Source organism: Hemitrygon akajei, chromosome 3 (genome assembly GCF_048418815.1).
Source record: "Hemitrygon akajei chromosome 3, sHemAka1.3, whole genome shotgun sequence".
Lineage (NCBI taxonomy): Eukaryota > Metazoa > Chordata > Chondrichthyes > Myliobatiformes > Dasyatidae > Hemitrygon > Hemitrygon akajei.
This window is the reverse complement of record NC_133126.1, coordinates 114251695-114271987: the sequence shown is the minus strand read 5'-3', so window position 1 is coordinate 114271987 and position 20293 is coordinate 114251695. Positions and strand designations below refer to the sequence as shown.

General features: G+C 43.5%; 1 protein-coding gene across 4 annotated transcripts in view; it reads right to left on the bottom strand.

Annotated features, from left to right (window-relative positions):
• ubxn7 (UBX domain protein 7) overlaps nt 1–20293 on the bottom strand; it is a 109020-nt gene that overhangs the window by 19891 nt on the left and 68836 nt on the right. For 3 of the 4 annotated variants that reach the window (XM_073040637.1, XM_073040635.1, XM_073040638.1), the window contains exons 8-9: nt 15014–15141; nt 14374–14776 (exon numbers count right to left, since the gene is read on the bottom strand). In XM_073040637.1, coding sequence (XP_072896738.1) covers nt 14374–14776; nt 15014–15141 — 531 coding nt within the window. Of the gene's footprint in view, nt 1–9306; nt 10488–14373; nt 14777–15013; nt 15142–20293 lie in introns of those variants that run through there. The other variant, XM_073040636.1, reaches the window with a different exon arrangement.

The following is a 20293-nucleotide window of genomic DNA, read 5'->3' as shown; positions in this document are numbered from 1 at the left end:
AACATCCTTCCTATAGTGGGACAACCAGAACTGTATGCATTACTTCAGATGTGGCCAATCCAGAGTTTTATAAAATTGTAACATAACTTCTTGACTTTTGAACTCAATTCCTCGACTAATAAAAGCAAGCATTCCATAAGCCTTCTTAACCACCCTATCAACCTGCGTAACCACTGTCATGGAGCTATGAACTTGGACCCCAAGATCTTTCTGCTCAGCAACACTGAAGGGTCTTGTCCTTAGCAGAGTACTGCCTTCATGCATTTTCCCTACCAAGGTGCAACACCTCACATTTATTTAGATTAAACTCCACCTGCCATTTCGCTACCCATATCTGCATCTCATCTATATCAGTCTTCACCAGTTTTCTACACTATCCATAACTCCACCAATCTTGGCATCATCCATAAACTTACTAACCCATCCATCTCTATTTTCATCCAGGTCATTTATATACATCACAAACAGCACAGTTCCCAGTGGAACACCACCAATTACACAGCTCCAGTTTGAATAAGTCCCTTCGGCCACTACCCCCTCTCTTCTACGTGCAAGTCAGTACTGAATCCAAACACCCAATTTGCTGCAGACCCCAAGAATTAGCCTCCCATGAGGGACTTTGTCAAATGCCTTACTAAAATCCATGTAGGCAACATCCACTGCCCTACCTTCTTCAATCTCTCTTGTCACCTTGTCAAAAAACTCATCAAGTTGGTGTTACGAACGTGCCACAACTCTGAGGGGCCGAAGGGTACAAAGTAGCCCCCTCCTTTTCGAGAATCGCAAGATCGCTATTAATTCGGGTCTGGGACCCAGGAAATGAGAGAGAGACGTCCAGAATGCACAGGTTTTGGAATGTGTGTCCTGGCCCCAGAAAGGCGGAACCATTGATAACAGCCATTGTCTCTTGGAGAGGGAATTGTGTATTGAGTACTGTACTATTCATTGAAGCCCTCAGGGAATGACCACAGTGGGCTGGTTGAGGGATTGCATCATCCCAACCTGATTGACATCTGAGACCGCGTGAGTAAGGATAAAAGGGGTTGCCTGGGGAACAACCCCTTTAGACGCACCAGGAGAAACGCTAGAAATCCCGTGACAGCGTTTAATAGCGACAGCTGGTGGGGGCCCGCATGCGTCCTTTTCCATTTGCCTAGGAATTGGCGGGCCTTACCACGGAAGAACGGCTTAGCTAAAGAAGAGGCCACCACCAACGAAATTTCGAAGGATCGACATCATAAAAAGGAAAAGCTGGCAAGTTTCAAAAATCTGTCTCTCTCTCCAACCAAAAAGCTGCAGCCTGAATGAACTGAGTGATTTTTATATTTCCATCGGACAATACATTATCCCCCAGACAACGATAAAGCTTATTTCTTATTGATTATTATTATACCCGCACTTTTAGATTTAGTATTGACAACGTATATTATCTGTATGTTTGCATTGATATTATTTTTGTGTATTTTTACCAATAAATACTGTTAAAAATAGTATCATCAGACTTCAACGGACCTCTCTATCTTTGCTGGTAAGTGACCCAGTTACGGGGTTCGTAACATTGGTAAGACCCGGCCTGCCCTGCACAAAGCCATGCTGGCTCTCCCTAATTAGGCCATGGGGTTCCAAATGCTCACACGTCCTATCTCTAAGAATTTTCTTCAGTAATTCCCTACAAATGTTGTGAGACTCACCTGTCTATAGTTCCCAGGATTTTCCCTTGTTCCCTTCATAAACAGAGGTACAATATTAGCCACTTGCCAGTTCTCCAGGACCTCGTCTGTGTCTAGAGGACACAAAGGTACTGGTCAAGACCCTGGGGACTTATATCTTCTTGAATACTCATTAGGAGACCCAACATTTTCTTCTCCTTGACCCCTAAACACCCTAAGATATTTATACACTCAGAACTGATCTCGTGGTCCTCCATGACTTTTTCCTGGGTAAATAACAAATGTCCTGTCCTTTATCCCTGAGTGGTCCCACCCTCTCCCTAGTTATCCTCTTGTTCTTGATGTGTGTATAGAATGTTTGGGATTCACCTTAATCCTATTTGCCAAGGATTTTTCGTGGCCCCTCCTGGCTTTCCTAATTCCTTTTCTGGCTTCTTTATAATCCTCCTGTGTGCCATTTGATCCCAACTTCTGAAACTTTATATACTTTTCCTTTTTCTTCTTGACCAAATTCATGACCTTTTTGGATATCCAAGGTCCTCTTATCTTTCTATTCCTGTCCTTCCTTCTAACAGAAACATATCTCTCTTGTACTTTGTGCAATTTATCTTTAATCTTCCTCCAAATGTCTGATGTTGACTTGCCAGAACAAAGGTGTTTCCAAATAACTCTTCTTAGTTCCTGATTAATTGTGTCGTAACTTGCCCTATTCCAAGTTAAGATTCCAGCAAGGACCATGCCTATCCTTATCTATGGCTATCCTGAAAGTTAAGTTATGGACACTGTTACCTAACTGCTCACCCACTGAAAGGTCAGTCATTTGGCTGGGCTTGATTTAAGAAACCCTCCTGGATACACAAATTCTGTCCCATCTAAACCTCTTGCACTAAGAAGGTCCCAGTTTATATTAGGGAAGTTGAAATGACCACAATCTTATTATTTTTACATATTTCCTTAATCTGTTTACATGTGTGCTCCTCAATGTCCCAGTGGCTATGGGATGATCTGTAGTACAAACCCATCAGCATGATTGCACCATTCCCATTCTTGAGTTCTACATAAATGGATTCAGTGACTGAACCCTCCATTACATCTCCCTTGAGTGCAGCTGTGATATTGTCCCTGATTAGTAGTGCAACTACCCCCCCCCCCCCACCCATTCCTGTCTCTCTTTCAACCAAGTTTCAGTAATGGTTACATCATAGTTCCATGTACTGATCCCTGCTCCAAGTTCAACAACTTTACCTATTATACTCTCAGCATTAAAACACTCACATTTCAAACTAACCAACCTAACATGCCCTGTTATTTCACTGTTGTTTTTCAATACTTTCTCTGATATCTACCTTCCTATCCAATCCTTCACTTACTGACTTGGTGCTCCAGTTCCCAGCCTCCTGCAAAATGAGTCAAAACCCTCCTATAAGTAACATTAGCAAACCACCCGGTCAAGATATTAGACCATAAGACCATAAGATAAAGGAGCAGAAGTCGGCCATTCGGCCCATTGAGTCTGCTCTGCCATTTCATCATGAGCTGATCCAATCTCCCCTCTAGTCCCATTCCCCTGCCTTCTCACCATAACCTTTGATGCCCTGACTACTCAGATACCTATCAATCTCTGCCTTAAATACACCCAATGACTTGGCCTCCACTGCCGCCTGTGGCAACAAATTCCATAGATTCACCACCCTCTGGCTAAAAAATTTTTTTCGCATCTCTGTTCTGAATGGGCGCCCTGCAATCCTCAAGTCATGCCCTCTCGTACTACACTCCCCCACCATGGGAAACAACTTTGCCACATCAACTCTGTCCATGCCTTTCAACATTCAAAATATTTCTATGAGGTCCCAACTCATTCTTCTAAACTCCAAGGAATACAGTCCCAAGAGCGGTCAAACGTTCCTCATATGTTAACCCTCTCATTCCCAGAATCATTCTAGTGAATCTTCTCTGAACCCTCTTCAATGTCAGCACATCCTTTCTTAAATAAGGAGCCCAAAACTGCACACAGTATTCCAAGTGAGGTCTTACTTGGATATATTGATTCCCCCCTAGTTCAGGTGCAACCCATCCCTTCCCCAGAAAAGGTTTCAATAATCCAAGAACTTAAAACCCTGCCTCATTTTCTCAGCCACTCATTCATCTGTGCTATCATCCCACTCCTACTTGCACTAGCCTGTGGCACTGGGAGCAATCCATAGAATACTACCTTGGGGTCCCTCTCTTCAGCCTTTTTCCTAACTCTACATACTCAGCGAGTAGGACTCCTCTTCCCTTTTTTGCCTATATCATTGGTGCCGATATGAACCACAACCTCTGATTGTTCACCCTCCCCTTCAGAATATTCTGCAGCCGCTCTGATACATCCAGAACCCTAGTACCTGGGAGGCAACACACCATCCTGTTGTCTCTTTTGTGTCCATACAATCTCTGTCTATCCTCCTAAATATAGAGTCCCCTATCACTAGCACACTGCCTGCCTTTACCCTTCCCTGCTGAGCTTCAGAGCTGGCCACAGTGCCACTAGCCTAGCTGCAGCTGATAGGTCATCCCCACTAGCAGTATCCAAAGAGGTACACTTGATGCTGAGGGGAATGGCCACAGGGAACCCAGCATTGACTGCTTACTCCCCTTACTTCTCCTGGTGGTCACCCTTCTACAGTCTGAAGCCTGCACTCTGGGTGTGACCACCTCTTCAAAGATCTCATCTAAAATATATTTCAGATCCTGGATGATCTTGAGTACATCAAACTCCAGCTCCAACTCCATAAACTGGTCAATCAGGAGCTGAATTTGGGGGCACTTCCCACAGATACAGTCACCTGAAATTGTCACATCCTGACTATGTACTTCTTTTAAACAAAAGCTTCTCTTCTTATTTGTTCCTCTGCCTGCTCTTGCCAAAGCTGGTTCAGCCAAATCCTTCCCACTCTATCACAGGCACACTCCAACCCTGCCTGCCTTTTATTTGCTGCTGAGTTTAGCCCTCTGACGCTGCCACTTACTGCGTCTGCGCAGCCAAAAAAGACCAGCCTTACCCAAAACTGCTCCTTTATTCCTCTCCCGACTTTCAGTAGGGCTCTGACACAGACACTCACTGTGCCTGAGGTGCTGACAGCAGAGTGGCAAGTGCATGGAGCGTACCGCCAAGGGTGATGGATACATCAGAGAGATTTAACAGGTCCTTAGATAGGTGCATGGATGAAAGAAAAATGGAGGGCTATGTAGGAGGGAAGCATTAGGTTGACTTTGGAGTAGGTTAAAAGGCTGGCATTACATCATGGGCTCAAGGACCTTTTGCTATTCTAAAACTCCTCAAATAGAAGCAGCCATTTAACACTTTATCAGTCTTACACAGAACATAGTACATCTTCTCAACTCCATTTGGTACATGCCAGCTTCCATTTTCTTTTTTTTTTGGACAACACTTCATTGTAGCCCAATGATTTAAATGCAAATGGATCTGGATAGCAAATCTATACACAGTACCAAAACATGGTTTCAAAGTCCTGCATAATCTCAGCAAGGCATCAATCAGCTGTATTGATATCCCACTTGCTTGCAGTACCTGTATTTTTTTTTACATTTTCTATATCATGAAATAGCACACCAAGATTCTTGTGAATATCCAATTTTATTTTTTTTTCCGATGTTACGAACCCCGTAACTGGGTCACTCACCAGCAAAGATAGAGAGGTCCGTTGAAGTCTGATGGTACTATTTTTAACAACATTTATTGATAAAAATACACAAAAATAATATCAATGCAAACATACAGATAATATACGTCATCAATAATAAATCTAAAAGTGCGGGTATAATAATAATCAGTAAGAAATAGCTCTATCGTTGTCTAGGGGATAATGTATTGTCCGATGGAAATATAAAAGTCACTCAGTTCATTCAGGCTGCAGCTTTTTGGGTGGAGAGAGACAGATTTTGGAAACTTGCCAGCTTTTCCTTTTTATGATGTCAATCCTTCGAAATTTCGTTGGTGGTGGCCTCTTCTTTAGCTAAGTCGTCTTCCGTGGTAAGTCCCACCAATTCCTAGGCAAATGGAAAAGGACACATGCGGGACCCCACCGGCTGTCGCTATTAAACGCTGTCACGGGATTTCTAGCGTTTCTCCTGGTGCGTCTGAAGGGGTTGTTCCCCAGACCCTCTTTTATCCTTACTCACGGGGTCTCAGATGTCAATCAGGTTGGGATGATGCAATCCCTCAACCAGCCCACTCTGGTCATCCCCTGAGGGCTTCAATGAATAGTACAGTACTCAAAACACAATTCCGTCTCCAAGAGACAATGGCCGTTATCCGTGGCTTTGTCTTGCTGAGGGGCCAGGACACATTCTAAAAACCTTGAGGATTCTCTCTCATTTCCTGGGTCCCAGACCCGAATTAATAGCGATCTTGCGATTCTCAAGAAGGAGGGGGCTACTTTGTACCCTTCGGCCCCTCACAGTTGTGGCACATTCGTAACACCTTCTTCCTTCAATGCGTTTTTACCATCGGTAAAAACGAAGTAATACAGAGTCTTACAGGATTTTAGAATCTAACACAATACAAAAGTTTTTTTTACTACAGAGTAATACAGTTATACATTCAATTCAGCATCTAAACAGTTAACGATTACATTGTCACTTCCTTTAATATCTTAACATCTTGTACCTTACTAAAGTCTTGTAGCATCAGACTTCAATTTAATAACCACCTATTTTATTTCTTTCCTTCAGCAAACAAAAACTAAAGAGTTGTGATCTTAGCTTACGTGTATACTACAAAAGTTCATGCAAATACTAATCTTTATTGTTACTTTCAAACTTAGCAGTCAGTCTTCCATGGGGGTTGTCTTTATTATTCACATGCTTTGTCGAAATCCCTTAAAACCGGATCCTGCTATTTAAAATGCAGCCTGTCAACCCTCGTCCCTTTTCCAGTTAACACCCATGTGGTGAGCTTGTGCACCATGGTGAAATAGGCTTTCGCCCGCTCCTTTCATAGGAGTTATTTTATCAACAATGTGTTCCAAACTTAGACCATTTTTCGAATTTCCGCACAATTCTTTAAGTTTAAGCAAGTTGCTAGTTTTCTCTTCAGGACCCTTCATGCTATTAGTTCTCAATTTAAGATCTAAAAGCGATCCCCCTTTGTTCAAACAGCATTTCGAATTCTGCCTTTTCACACCACACTCTTGAATAACAATAGCGTGTGGGGCACCTTTACATTCCAACTCAACCTGTAATTGATTCGCAGGCACCGTGTTACCAAGCCATGGTCTCTGTAGCCTGGTTGCTGCTTCTGACATCAATCCAGACTTTAAAATTTCTTCATTCAACTTAGGAACTACACTTTTCCCTTTTCCTTCAATAATAATATTCACCTCACCACCTTTTATCGCCTCACTAACTTTTAACACACCTTCGAGCACAAACAACTGGGAATTCTCACTTCCCACTATTACCAAGGTTAACCCTTTCTTCACTGAACCAAGTCCATCTGACCCGCAAGGACTGCATTCCTTTTCAACTGAATCAAATACCTCAGACTTTTTCTGAGCTCCATTACTAGGTTCCGTACCACGTGCATCCACATCTTGGACACACTCAAACGGGACATTTGCCTCTTCCAGGCTTTCAATACCCGTACCCTTTTCAAATTCTAATTTCCCCCGATCCTCCCAACTACTCTCTGGGCAACTCCCTTCCGGAGTAAACTCAACCCCGCGGGCTGAAACAACCTCATCTGCCAACCCAGCAGACTTCTTCAAGGTAATGGCATCCTTTTCATCTAGGACTGCCCTCATTTCATTACGGGAACACCTTTAGAATTTTCAACTTCTTCAAACAGTTCTGCCAAACCAGACAGATCATCCATGTCCAACCCTGGACCTTTTAACAGCTTTATCTGTTTCTCATCTTTACTTCGTGCCTCTATAAATTTTCTCCTCGCTAAGGGCAGGTCTACCTCCTCTCCCTTACTCTCTTTCACTTTTCTATTCTCCATTTTTCCACCCTCTAAACCCTCGTGGTACAGGGTCGGTAAAAACGTCTCGGCCAAATCGATACTGGCCTGATTTAAACTGGTCTTTTTCTCAGCTGCCTTTCTCGACATGCGGCGAGTGATCACGCATGCGGGATAGATCTTGGAATCTAGCGGCGGGACCTCAACACTCACAGGCTGGCTCGTCAGCTTCGTTGCTCACCAAACCTTACCACTGGCTAAATCGTTACCAAGAAGGACGTCCGCGTCAGCTCTCGGGAATTCTGATCGCACCTCTATTTCAACTGGTCCAGATACCAGCTCACAATTCAGAAGGATCCTGTGCAAGGGCACCCTTCGGTCCCTTTTCCTATTCCTTTCAAAGCTACCATTCCCGTCTTGCGACCAAAATCCAGTACTTTACTGTTAATCAATGACAGTTCAGCTCCCGTGTCTCTCCAGATCCGCACTGGAACTGGGGTGTCTCCCTCTCTCACAGACATGGTTCCGTTTGACATACATGTCTCAGACCCTTCTCGTACTCTGTCTACCTGGGGCTCTCTTGTCGATTTACTGATCACCACGGCACATCCTATAGGGACTGCTGCTGCTCCATTTTCCTGTCTCCTTCCTCGGAGCAAGGCACCTAGATGCAACATGTCTACCCTTTCCACAATTAAAACAGGTCAAGCCAGGAGCTCTCCTGCCGTCTTGCCTCTCCTCCTCAATCTTACTACTAGCTCCCGGCGGGACCTCTGCCTCAGCCGGCGGGCTTTCTCTACCGTTCCCACGGTCTCTCTGGTAACTTTTATTTGAGGAAAACTTTGTCTTGTGGGTTAGGGCATATTCATCTGCGAACCTAGCAAATTCGGAGATGGACTTATTAGGCTTCTCATTCAAATACATCCGGATATCCTCCAAAACACAACCTTTAAATTCCTCAATCAGAATTAACTCCCTGAGACACCAAAAATCCTCTTCCACTATTTCTGCTGCACACCAGCAATCCAAGAGCACACCCTTCTCATAGGCAAACTCGGTATACATCTGATTCCACCCTTTTTTAAAATTTCTGAACTTTTGTCTATAGGCTTCAGGTACCAATTCGTAGGTCCGAAGAATGGCCTCCTTCACTTTTTCATAATTCTCAGACTCTTCCTCCTCCATGGACAACGCCGCATATGCCCGTTGTGCCTTCCCTTTTAACACACTTTGTAACAACGCCACCCACTGCTCTTTGGGCCACTTCTGATTCACTGCCACCTTTTCAAAAAGCAAGAAATAACTATCAACATCCGTCTCCTCGAACGGAGGTACTACCCTCAACTCCCGACTAACATCAAACCGCTCCTCTCGGTCTGACCCTTGAGCTCTTCGCTCTTGCCTTAACTTCTCCATATCCAAGTCATGTTGCCTCTGTTTCTCTGCCTCCCTTTGGTTCTCAGTTCTTTCCCTCTCTTTCTCAGTTGCTTCCAGCTGTTTTAACTGAATTTCATGCTCCCTTTTCAACTCTAACTCCTTTAGCTGCAGCGCATGGTCCCTTTGCTTGTCGGCCCTTTCTTTTTCTCTCTCGGCTCTTTCCTTTTCCTTTTCAGCTGCTTCCAGCTGCTTTAGCTGGAACTCATGCTCCCTCTTCCTCTGTTCCGCGTCCAGCCTCAATTACTGAGCCGTCCCACTAGCTGGTACCTTTTCAGGGATATTTTCCAATACCTCAGCTGAAAACACATTCTTCACAATATAATACTGAGTTATGGCCCTCCGCACCTCTCGCTTTTTCATCGACAACCTCACCTCTGCGAGGTTTAGTCCTTTCGCAATATTTATCAATTCCGACTTTGTGGCCGCCTCTAGCGCCTCCAGAGTCGGGTTTTCTATAAATTCATCCACGTCCATCTTTGCTGGTTTCCCGTCTGGTTACCCGCGCAACCAGATCCAAGTTTGGACTTACAAGCCCGATTCACTGGCCCCCCAATTTGGTATCAAATCTCGAGACGAGAACCCCAAGTTGTTACGAACCCTGTAACTGGGTCACTCACCAGCAAAGATAGAGAGGTCCGTTGAAGTCTGATGGTACTATTTTTAACAGCATTTATTGATAAAAATACACAAAAATAATATCAATGCAAACATACAAATATACGTTGTCAATACTAAATCTAAAAGTGCGGGTATAATAATAATCAATAAGAAATAGCTCTATCGTTGTCTAGGGGATAATGTATTGTCCGATGGAAATATAAAAGTCACTCAGTTCATTCAGGCTGCAGCTTTTTGGGTGGAGAGAGACAGATTTTGGAAACTTGCCAGCTTTTCCTTTTTATGATATCGATCCTTCGAAATTTCGTTGGTGGTGGCCTCTTCTTTAGCTAAGCCGTTCTTCCGTGGTAAGCCCGCCAATTCCTAGGCAAATGGAAAAGGACACACGCGGGCCCCCACTGGCTGTCGCTATTAAACGCTGTCACGGGATTTCTAGCGTTTCTCCTGGTGCGTCTAAAGGGGTTGTTCCCCAGACCCTCTTTTATCCTTACTCATGGGGTCTCAGATGTCAATCAGGTTGGGATGATGCAATCCCTCAGCCAGCCCACTCTGGTCATTCCCTGAGGGCTTCAATGAATAGTACAGTACTCAATACACAATTCCGTCTCCAAGAGACAATGGCCGTTATCCGTGGCTTTGTCTTGCTGAGGGGCCAGGACACATTCCAAAAACCTTGAGGATTCTCTCTCATTTCCTGGGTCCCAGACCCGAATTAATAGCGATCTTGCGATTCTCAAGAAGGAGGGGGCTACTTTGTACCCTTCGGCCCCTCAGAGTTGTGGCACATTCGTAACACCGACCTAAGATAATAACCACACATTTTGTTGAACAGCACCTGTTACACCAAAACAATGAGACTGTAATCTGATAAAGCTGCAACATTCTATACATGTTGAGCTCCACACAATAAAGAGTGAGCTGTCCCACCATCAGCTGACATGATCACAGCTCTGCAACTCTGACACATACAGTTGTGATTGCTGGAGGACAATCAGAAAACTAATAGGAGGTGAATGAGCAATGAATATCACTGGACTCAGCTAGATGATCCATGGATAGCCCCTGTCAGCCTATTCCTGAAGTCTGCCATCATGGAAGACAATCTTCAGAAAAGATGATTCAACACAAGAAGCAACAACTGAGACTACGCCCAAGAGAACACGCCAGCTGAAGTTCCAAAGAATGGCACTGTACAACTTGTTGTGAAACTATCAGAACTTCTCCAAAAGAATGATAATATGGCTATCCTACATGTTAAATTGTTTTGGTATGTCCTGTCCATTAAAGGATAATCTAGCTAACTACTGCTATATTAAACAATAATGGTTAATACATTAATCAATAAATGGAAAGTACCATTGACAATTAAATATAATAGAAAATGCTGGAAATATTCAAGTCAGGCAGTATCTGAGACAGAAAGCACCTTTCCAACCTGTTATCTCTCACCACAGATGCTGCCTGGTTTATAGACAATAGGTGCAGAAGTAGACCATTCGGCCCTTCGAGCCTGCACCGTCATTTTGAGATCATGGCTGATCATCTACTATCAATACCCGGTTCCTGCCTTGTCCCCATATCCCTTGATTCCCCTATCCATAAGATACCTATCTAGCTCCTTCTTGAAAGCATCCAGAGAATTGGCCTCCACTACCTTCCGAGGCAGTGCATTCCACACCCCCACAACTCTCTGGGAGAAGTTTTTCCTTAACTCTGTCCTAAATGACCTACCCCTTATTCTCAAACCATGCCCTCTGGTACTGGACTCTCCCAGCATCTGGAACATATTTCCTGCCTCTATCTTGTCCAATCCCTTAATAATCTTATATGTTTCAATCAGATCCCCTCTCAAACTCCTTAATTCCAGCGTGTACAAGCCCAGTCTCTCTAACCTCTCTGCGTAAGACAGTCCAGACATCCCAGGAATTAACCTCGTGAATCTACGCTGCACTTCCTCTACAGCCAGGATGTCCTTCCTTAACCCTGGAGACCAAAACTGTACACAATACTCCAGGTGTGGTCTCACCAGGGCTCTGTACAAATGCAAGAGGATTTCCTTGCTCTTGTACTCAATTCCCTTTGTAATAAAGACCAACATTCCACTAGCCTTCTTCACTGCCTGCTGCACTTGCTCATTCACCTTCAGGGACTGATGAACAAGGACTCCTAGATCTCTTTGTATTTCTCCCTTACCTAACTCTACACCATTCAGATAGTAATCTGCCTTCCTGTTCTTACTCCCCAAGTGGATAACCTCACACTTATTCACATAAAACGTCATCTGCCAAGTATCTGCCCACTCACCCAGCCTATCCAAGTCACCCTGAATTCTCCTAACATCCTCATCACATGTCACACTGCCACCCAGCTTAGTATCATCAGCAAATTTGCTGATGTTATTCTCAATGCCTTCATCTAAATCGTTGACGTAAATTATAAACAGCTGTGGTCCCAATACCGAGCCCTGTGGCACCCCACTAGTCACCACCTGCCATTCCGAGAAACACCCATTCACCGCTACCCTTTGCTTTCTATCTGCCAACCAGTTTTCTATCCATGTCAATGTCTTCCCCCCGATGCCCTGAGCTTTGATTTTACCCACCAATCTCCTATGTGGGACCTTATCAAATGCCTTCTGAAAATCGAGGTACACTACATCCACTGGGTCTCTCCCATCTAACTTCCCGGTTACATCCTCGAAAAACTCCAACAGATTAGTCAAGCATGATTTACCCTTGGTAAATCCATGCTGGCTCGGCCCAATCCTATCACTGCTATCTAGATATGCCACTGTTTCATCCTTAATAATGGACTCTAGCATCTTCCCCACCACCGATGTCAGGCTGACAGGTCGATTGTTCTCTGTTTTCTCCCTCCCTCCTTTCTTAAAAAGTGGGATAACATTAGCCATTCTCCAATCCTCAGGAACTGATCCTGAATCTAAGGAACATTGGAAAATGATTACCAATGCATCTGTAATTTCCAGGGCCACCTCCTTTAGTACCCTAGGATGCAGACCATCCAGACCTGGGGATTTGACAGCCTTCAGTCCCATCAGTCTTCTCATCACCGTTTCCTTCCTAATGTCAATCTGTTTCATTTCCTCTGTTACCCTATGTCCTTGGCCCATCCATACATCTGGGAGATTGCTTGTGTCTTCCTTAGTGAAAACAGATCTAAAGTACTCATTAAATTCTTCTGCCATTTCTCTGTTTCCCATAACAATTTCACCCAATTCATTCTTCAAGGGCCCAACATTGTTCTTAACTATCTTCTTTCTCTTCACATACCTAAAAAAGCTTTTGCTATCTTCCTTTATATTCCTGGCTAGCTTGCATTCATACCTCATTTTTTCTCCCCGTATTGCCTTTTTAGTTAAGTTCTGTTGTTCCTTAAAAACTTCCCAATCATCTGTCCTCCCACTCACCTTAGCTCTGTCATACTTCCTTTTTTTTAATGCTATGCAATCTCTGACTTCCTTTGTCAACCACTGTGGCCCCTTTCCCCCCTTTGAATCCTTCCTTCTCTGGGGGATGAACTGATTTTGCACCTTGTGCATTATTCCCAAGAATACCTGCCTTGCTGTTCCACTGTCTTTTCTGCTAGGCTATCCGTCCAGACAACTTTGGCCAGCTCCTCCCTCATGGCTCCATAGTTTCCCCTGTTCAACTGCAACACTGACACCTCCGAGCTGCCCTTTTCCTTCTCAAATTGCAGATAAAAACTTATCATCCATGGTTTGCCATGGATTCCATTTTGTTTTTATTCCAAGTTCCCAGCAAATACAGTTTTGTAGCTTTGAACACTTACTTATGACTAGGACATTCAGCTCATTACAGCCTTGGACCAAATATTTGAATCTGAATTTGGATCAAGTAGGAGTGAGTGTCTTTTACATCAAAACAGTATTTGACAGAACAGTTTATCAAGAAGCCTCAATACAACTGAAACTGATGGAAATACTCCAGTGGTAGGAGTATACCACTCACATAATGGAAGATCAATTTGTTACCCATCAATCATTTCAACCCTAGGACATCACTGCATCACCATTGATCAGAAACTCATAGACTAGTCATGATAACATTGCAGCCAAGAAGAGATCTGAAACGTTTCCACTAACCACTAAGTACAAACCAGGAAGTGATGGAACACTCTCCACTTGTCCAGGTGAGTGCAGCTCCAATAACTTTCAAGTTTGACCCCATCCAGGACAAAGTATCCTATTTGATTGGAATTGCATCCACCACCCCCACCATCATCACTGCTTTGATTGAGGTGGGTACCTCTTACAAAATGGTCTGTGGATTCTTGTTGGTTATTCTATCTATGGTAACTTCTGCACCAAGAAAACATGAGGACAATGAACCCAGGAAAAATACTAACTGAAAATTTTTCATCAAATTTCACATTGTCATTTGGAAAGATAATGTCCTCACTTCATGGTTACATTATGACATATACAATCATGAGACACAGTTGTGATAGAGTTACTTCATGTGGAATCTTGAAACTCGCCACCCAAGAACATAGAGAGCACCATCTTCAAAAGAACTGCAGTTCAAGGAGACAACTCAGTAATAAATTCTAAATTATTATTCAATACCATAAAACAATACATTGTTGGTCCAACTGTTCCTTAATATTTATACATGAACTTAAAGGAAATCAGAAAATGGTCCTTACCACTGTTATCAAAAAAGACTGCAGTATCTTCTATTTCTTGCTGCTTTGTTGAGGTTTCTGCATCTGCCCCTGTTCGATTTTTTTCAGATCTGTCCTTGCAGGAAAATTCCAAACTAGTTTCTTTCCCTGCCTCAGTTCTTTCAGCAAATTCTACACGTGTTTGTTTAATGCTTAGATCCTTACGTGGTGTTTGCTTCTTTTTTGTGGTACTTTCTTCTTCCCTTTCTTCATCTGAACCATTAATAGAAATGAATCCTTCACTGTCTGAAAAAGCTTCTGCCTCCGACTCATCCTCTGACTGATCCTCATTCTCAGGGCTTGACGACTCATAATGCGTTTCTTGTAAAGAAGCCTTAATTGCTGCTTCTAGCTGGCTATCTTCACTGGCATCTATTAAGCTCTCCTAAAAGAGAGGAACCAGAAAATGGCAGATGATTATCACATAAAGGATTATAAAAAAAAGTGTACGACTATTATGTCCCTATACTTCTGACACTGAAGCGCACAGTGCTTCTTCTCCCATCCCAGACATTGGCTTTCTCTTTCTTTTTGAAAGATGTCTCTATTGGCCATCCCTCACTGCATTCATTGCCTTTTGCACAGAGATACCCATGTAACATCTGCCGTTTTTCACACTTACTGATCGTAGTCGCTTCTTTGGTGGGCTACAGGAGAGTCCATCTAATAGCCCATGTTCTGTTAAAAATCCCGTCACCTGCTCCAGGAACGAATTCACATCCAGGTTACGCCATTCAACTAATTTTTGACCTAAAGAGGAATTGAGGGTGGGAAGGTGAGAGAAACCAGTGAAAAGCAAATTTAAAGAATTACAAGCCAATTTTTATTTTCCGAACTTTGCCAACAGTGGTACAGCTAGAAGAGCTGATACCTCAAGGCACCAGAGAGCAAGGTTCAATCCTGAACCCAGTTGCTATCAGTGTGTAGTTTGCACATTTTCCCTGTGACCAGCTGCTCTGGCTTCTTCCCACATCCTAAAGAAATCCATGTTAGTAAGTTAATTGGCTGCTGTAAATTGCTCCTAATCTACAGGTGAGTGGTAGAATCTGGGGTAAACTGATGGGAATGTGGGGAGATCAAAACAGAATTACTGGAAAAATATGATTGATAGTTAGCACAGACCAAGTGCACCAAAGGGCCTATTTACATGCTGCATCGCCCCAGGACTCCAATAATATTAAATCATTGGAGATGGGGTGGGTTCATTGCTGGACAATGGAAAATTATGTTTTAAAAATAAATATCTTGTCAATGATTGAAAACACTAGATTTTCACCATGAATATTTAGAGTTATCTTATTCATCGTTCTTCACATACCTCAAGCAGACCAAAGTTGCAGCACGGTAGCGCAGTGGTAAGCACAACACTTTATAGTGCAGGCAGCCCAGGTTCAATTCCCGCTGCTGCTTGCAAGGAGTTTGCACATTCTCCCCGTTCCTCTGGGTACTCCGGTTTCCTCCCACAAAACAAAGGTGTACCATCACTGTAAATTCTCCTGTGATTAGGGTTAAATCGGGGGTTGCAATGCAGCGCAGCTCAAAGGGCCAGAAGGGCCTTTTCTGTGCTGTTCCCTCAATAAATAAAAAACTGCCGCTCTCAGGATGATTTTTTTGTTTTTTGCAGCATTCTCTGTAAACTCTAGAGACCATTACGTCTGAAAACTGGGATACTTAAACTGTCCTGTCTGGCATCAACACTCACTCGATGGTCAAAGTAACTTAGATCACATTTCTTTTACATAATTCCATGTGGGTTATATGCAAAAGTACTGCATGAAAATGGCATACATTGTCACACAACAATTTCATACGTACATACCTTGCTAAAGTAAAAACAAAGCACACATGTTTATCTCCTGGCTCATTTTGCCTCCAATTAGCTTGTCTGTTTAGGAGTTTTGGAACTTAATGAGTAACAGATAAGGAAGTTTTAAAAGAACCTAAGACATTTGTTGAAGTGCAGTGAGAAATGGTCAAGTAACAAAAAAGTGCAGCACGTGTCTCTTCAGAAAAGACAGAGACAATAGAGTTTAAAAAAAAAGGCTCATAAACAGCAGATACCGGGTGTTAATAATACTAAATTAGCAATAAAGCAGGAACAACTGGCTACATCAGTATGACTGACGTGTACGATTGCATAAAAAGCAAATGGATTTTGTATACTGAAGGAGTATACAAGGAATAGCATTTTAAAAATGGAATAGCCAATGAAAAACAAGTATCAGTTTTGAAGACGTTGTCTGTGCATTGTCAGTTCAGTGATGGACTTAATGATGCACTGAAAAATCATTTAGTTTGTGGAACCTTACAAGAAAAAAAATTAATTAACGGCTCTTAACTGAAGCACAACTTACATTTAAAAAGAGAAGTTGAAATAACTGTATCAATGGAAACAACAGACAGAGATGCAATTGATTTGTAGTCAGGAATGAGAGTCAGTGTGAACAAAATTGCAATGTCTAAACAGAAACCAGCCTTGCTGAACAAATTGTGTTACCGTTATGGCAGAGGCTCAGATACATCAGGCCAATGCAAATTTAAAGACAAAACTTGCAGCAAATGCAATAAAATAACACACATACAAAGAGCATGTTTGGCAAATAAAAAGTAAATGGACAAGAGGACAAATAAATGAACAAATAAAAAGCTGCAGTTTCAAAAAGACCCCTGATCTATGTGTGGTTGATGAAAAAGATCTGATAATGATGAGAGTGACAAAGGATTGGATAACCTTGAGATTTATAATATGAAAACTAACAATAGGCCAGCAATATGGCTGACACCAGAAGTGAACAGCAAATTAATTAAAATGGAATTGGACAAGGCTTGGCTGTTTCGGTCATTCCACAAAAAGAATTTAAACAGCATTTCAAAGATAACTGAACTGAAGCCTGCAGGTAGCCAAGTAAGAACTTATGCTGGAGAAAAGATAACTCTTGTGGGAATGATATTTGTAACAGTGAAATACAACAAGCAACAAGCCACATTGGGCTTATATGTGGTAAAACATGAGGGCCAGCATTGTGGGGATATGATTGCCTGAGACAACTAAAACTTGATTGGAGATCCACCCACTATTTGCATGCCACATTCCCTGTAACAGAGTCAGCTGGAAGTGAATTAAGAAAGGTACTGGATGGTGCCACAGCAGTGTTCAAGGATGGTATTGGAAAACTCTAACATCGCAAGTGCCACACCCAAGTTTTGCAAAGGCCAGCAAATTCCTGGTACCATCCATGATAAAGTAGCCAGTGAGCTAGATTGCACGGAGGCTGAAAGAATTCTTTCCAAGGATGAGTGCAGTCTATGGGCAACGCCAATGGCTCCAGTGGCCAAGAAAAATGGGTCTATCGGCATCGGTGTTGATTTTAAGGTTACTATCAGCCCAATACTGAAAGTAGATTAATACCCTCTGCCCAGGATAGAAGATACCTTTGCAAACCTTTCTGGAGGAAAACCTTTTTTTTTTAAAAGATGGCGCCGGTAACTGGCGACTCTGCGTGTGCTCTGCCGAGCAAACTGCCCTCTACACTATCCTATACCCGAGAAACCCTTCTAAACCTCTGATTTGCTACATCTAGTAAGATCAACAACACCCTGGCGAAGTTACTGACCCAGCTGGAGATCATCAACGCACCAGAATTGCTTCAACTCCAGACCGTACCTGGACCCGATTGTCGAGGCCTGGTCCGAGGTCCACCACGTTCCCAGAGACCCGCGGCCTGCTACCGTGTCGGAGCACCTGGAGAAATGGCCCATTCCGACCAGCAACTCTCCGAAGCAAACTAACACAGAGAAGTGATGTTGGAGACCTCAAGATAACCCAGACGCTTCCCCGGAGCGACCACCGTAGAGCCTCATTGGTGGCTATCCACAGCTTCCAGAAGTGAGGCCTCCACTGCCGACCTCGGAAATCGAGCCCGGGGCTCGGCTGGAGCGGAGGCCTCTGCAACCGTGACACAGTTCATGGACTTGTTTCAGCCGGCAGTCCGGACCTCCAGGATTAAGTGTCGGCTTCGGGGCCTGACCCGATCGACAGCCCGGGCCCCCGACAATTGTAAGTGGCACTCGGCCTGACCTGGAGCACCCGACAACGCGACCTGCTGATCGATCCCCGCAGGACGCGTTCACCAACCTCAAAGGTTGGTGAACCTGCCAACAACACACTGCATCGATGGAAATCTGGAAAGATGCACAAATTATCGAGGAAGTGTGGGAAAAGAGCTGGGCTGCTGGTCAGATTGAAGCAGAGGGGCTTTAGGATCCTTCTGCCCACCATTTTCTTTCGTACTTCAAGGAGCGCGAAGCGCAGAAACAAATATCACTGTGATGATTGTACGCTCTAGTACCAATTGTTTGGTGACAATATAGTATTTGTATTGTATTTCAGCAAAGTGGATTTAGATGAGGCCCAGCTACAGATGGAGATGGAAGAAGAACCCAAAGTGATTCTCACCACAAACACTCACAAGGGCTATTGCTATAATAGTCTAATTTTTGGTGCAGCATCTGCAACTGTGCTCTGGCAGTAAGCTACGGAACAGGTGCTGCAAGGCTGTTCAGGTACTCAGTGTTACTTGGATAACATCATTTGTTACTGGTAAAGATGTCAAGGATCATCTCCAAAATCTCAAAACAGTGTTAAAAAGATTTGAAAATTATGGGCTAGGAGAAAAATGCAACAAGTGTGAATTCTTTCAACCAAGCATCACTAACTACGGTCACACCCCTGCCGCACAAGGATTACAGAAGTGTGCTAAGAAAATTTGAGCAGTGGTAGGTGCCCCAAGGTCAAAGGATGTGTCACAGCTGTGGTCAAGTGACAATGGTGTCAACAGGGCTTCACCTCCAGATGATAAACTCAATGTCTTCTAGTCTTCGATGTTCTCTTTGACCATCAAAACATCACAATTTCCCACAGCCCCCAGTGATCCTGAGATTTCAGTATCTGAGAACCATGTGCGAGCACCCATCAGGAGAACGAACCCACAGAAAGCCTCTGGCCCAGAGCGGGTACCTGGCCGAGTACTAAAGACCTGTGCTGATCAACTGGCTGAAGTGTTCACTGATCTCTTTAACCTCTCGCTTTGCCAGACTGCGGTACCCACCTGCTTCAATCATACCGGTGCTGAAGAAGAACCTGGTAACCTGCCTCAATAACTATTGTGCAGTAGCATTTACATCCACTGTGATGAAGTGTTTTCAGAGGATGTAACATATCAATTCCTGCCTGAGAAGTGACTTGAATCTGCTCCAATTTCCCTCCCAGCTCAATAGGTCCACAGCAGATGCCATTTCACTCACCCCTGGAACATGTGGACAGCAAAAATGCATAGATCAGGATGCTCTTTATCAACTACAGCTCAGCATTCAATAATATCATCCCCTCAAAACTAATCAATAAACTTCAAGGCTTTGGCCTCAATATCTCCTTGTGCAATTGGATCCTTAATTTCCTCACCTGCAGACCCCAGTCAGTTCAGATTGGCAACAACATCATCTCCACAATCTCCATCAGCAGATGCACCACAAGGCTATGTACTTAGTCCCCTTGCTCTACTCATTTTACAATTATGACTGTGTGGCTAAGTGTAGCTCCAATGCAGTATTTAAATTTGCTAACAGCTCCACTGTCGTGGGCCTAATCAAAGTTGGTGATGAATCAGCATAAAGGAGAGAGACTGGAAATCTGGCTCGGTGGTGCCACAACAACAACCTCTTGCTCAATGCCAGCAAGACCAAGCAGCTAATTACTGACTTCAGGAGGAGGAAATCAGAGATCCATGAGCCAGTCCTCATCGAGATATCAGAGGTGGAGAGGATCAGCAACCTTAAATTTCTCAGTGTTATCATTGTTCTGGGCATTACACATAAGTACAATTACAAAAAAAAAGGGTGGCAG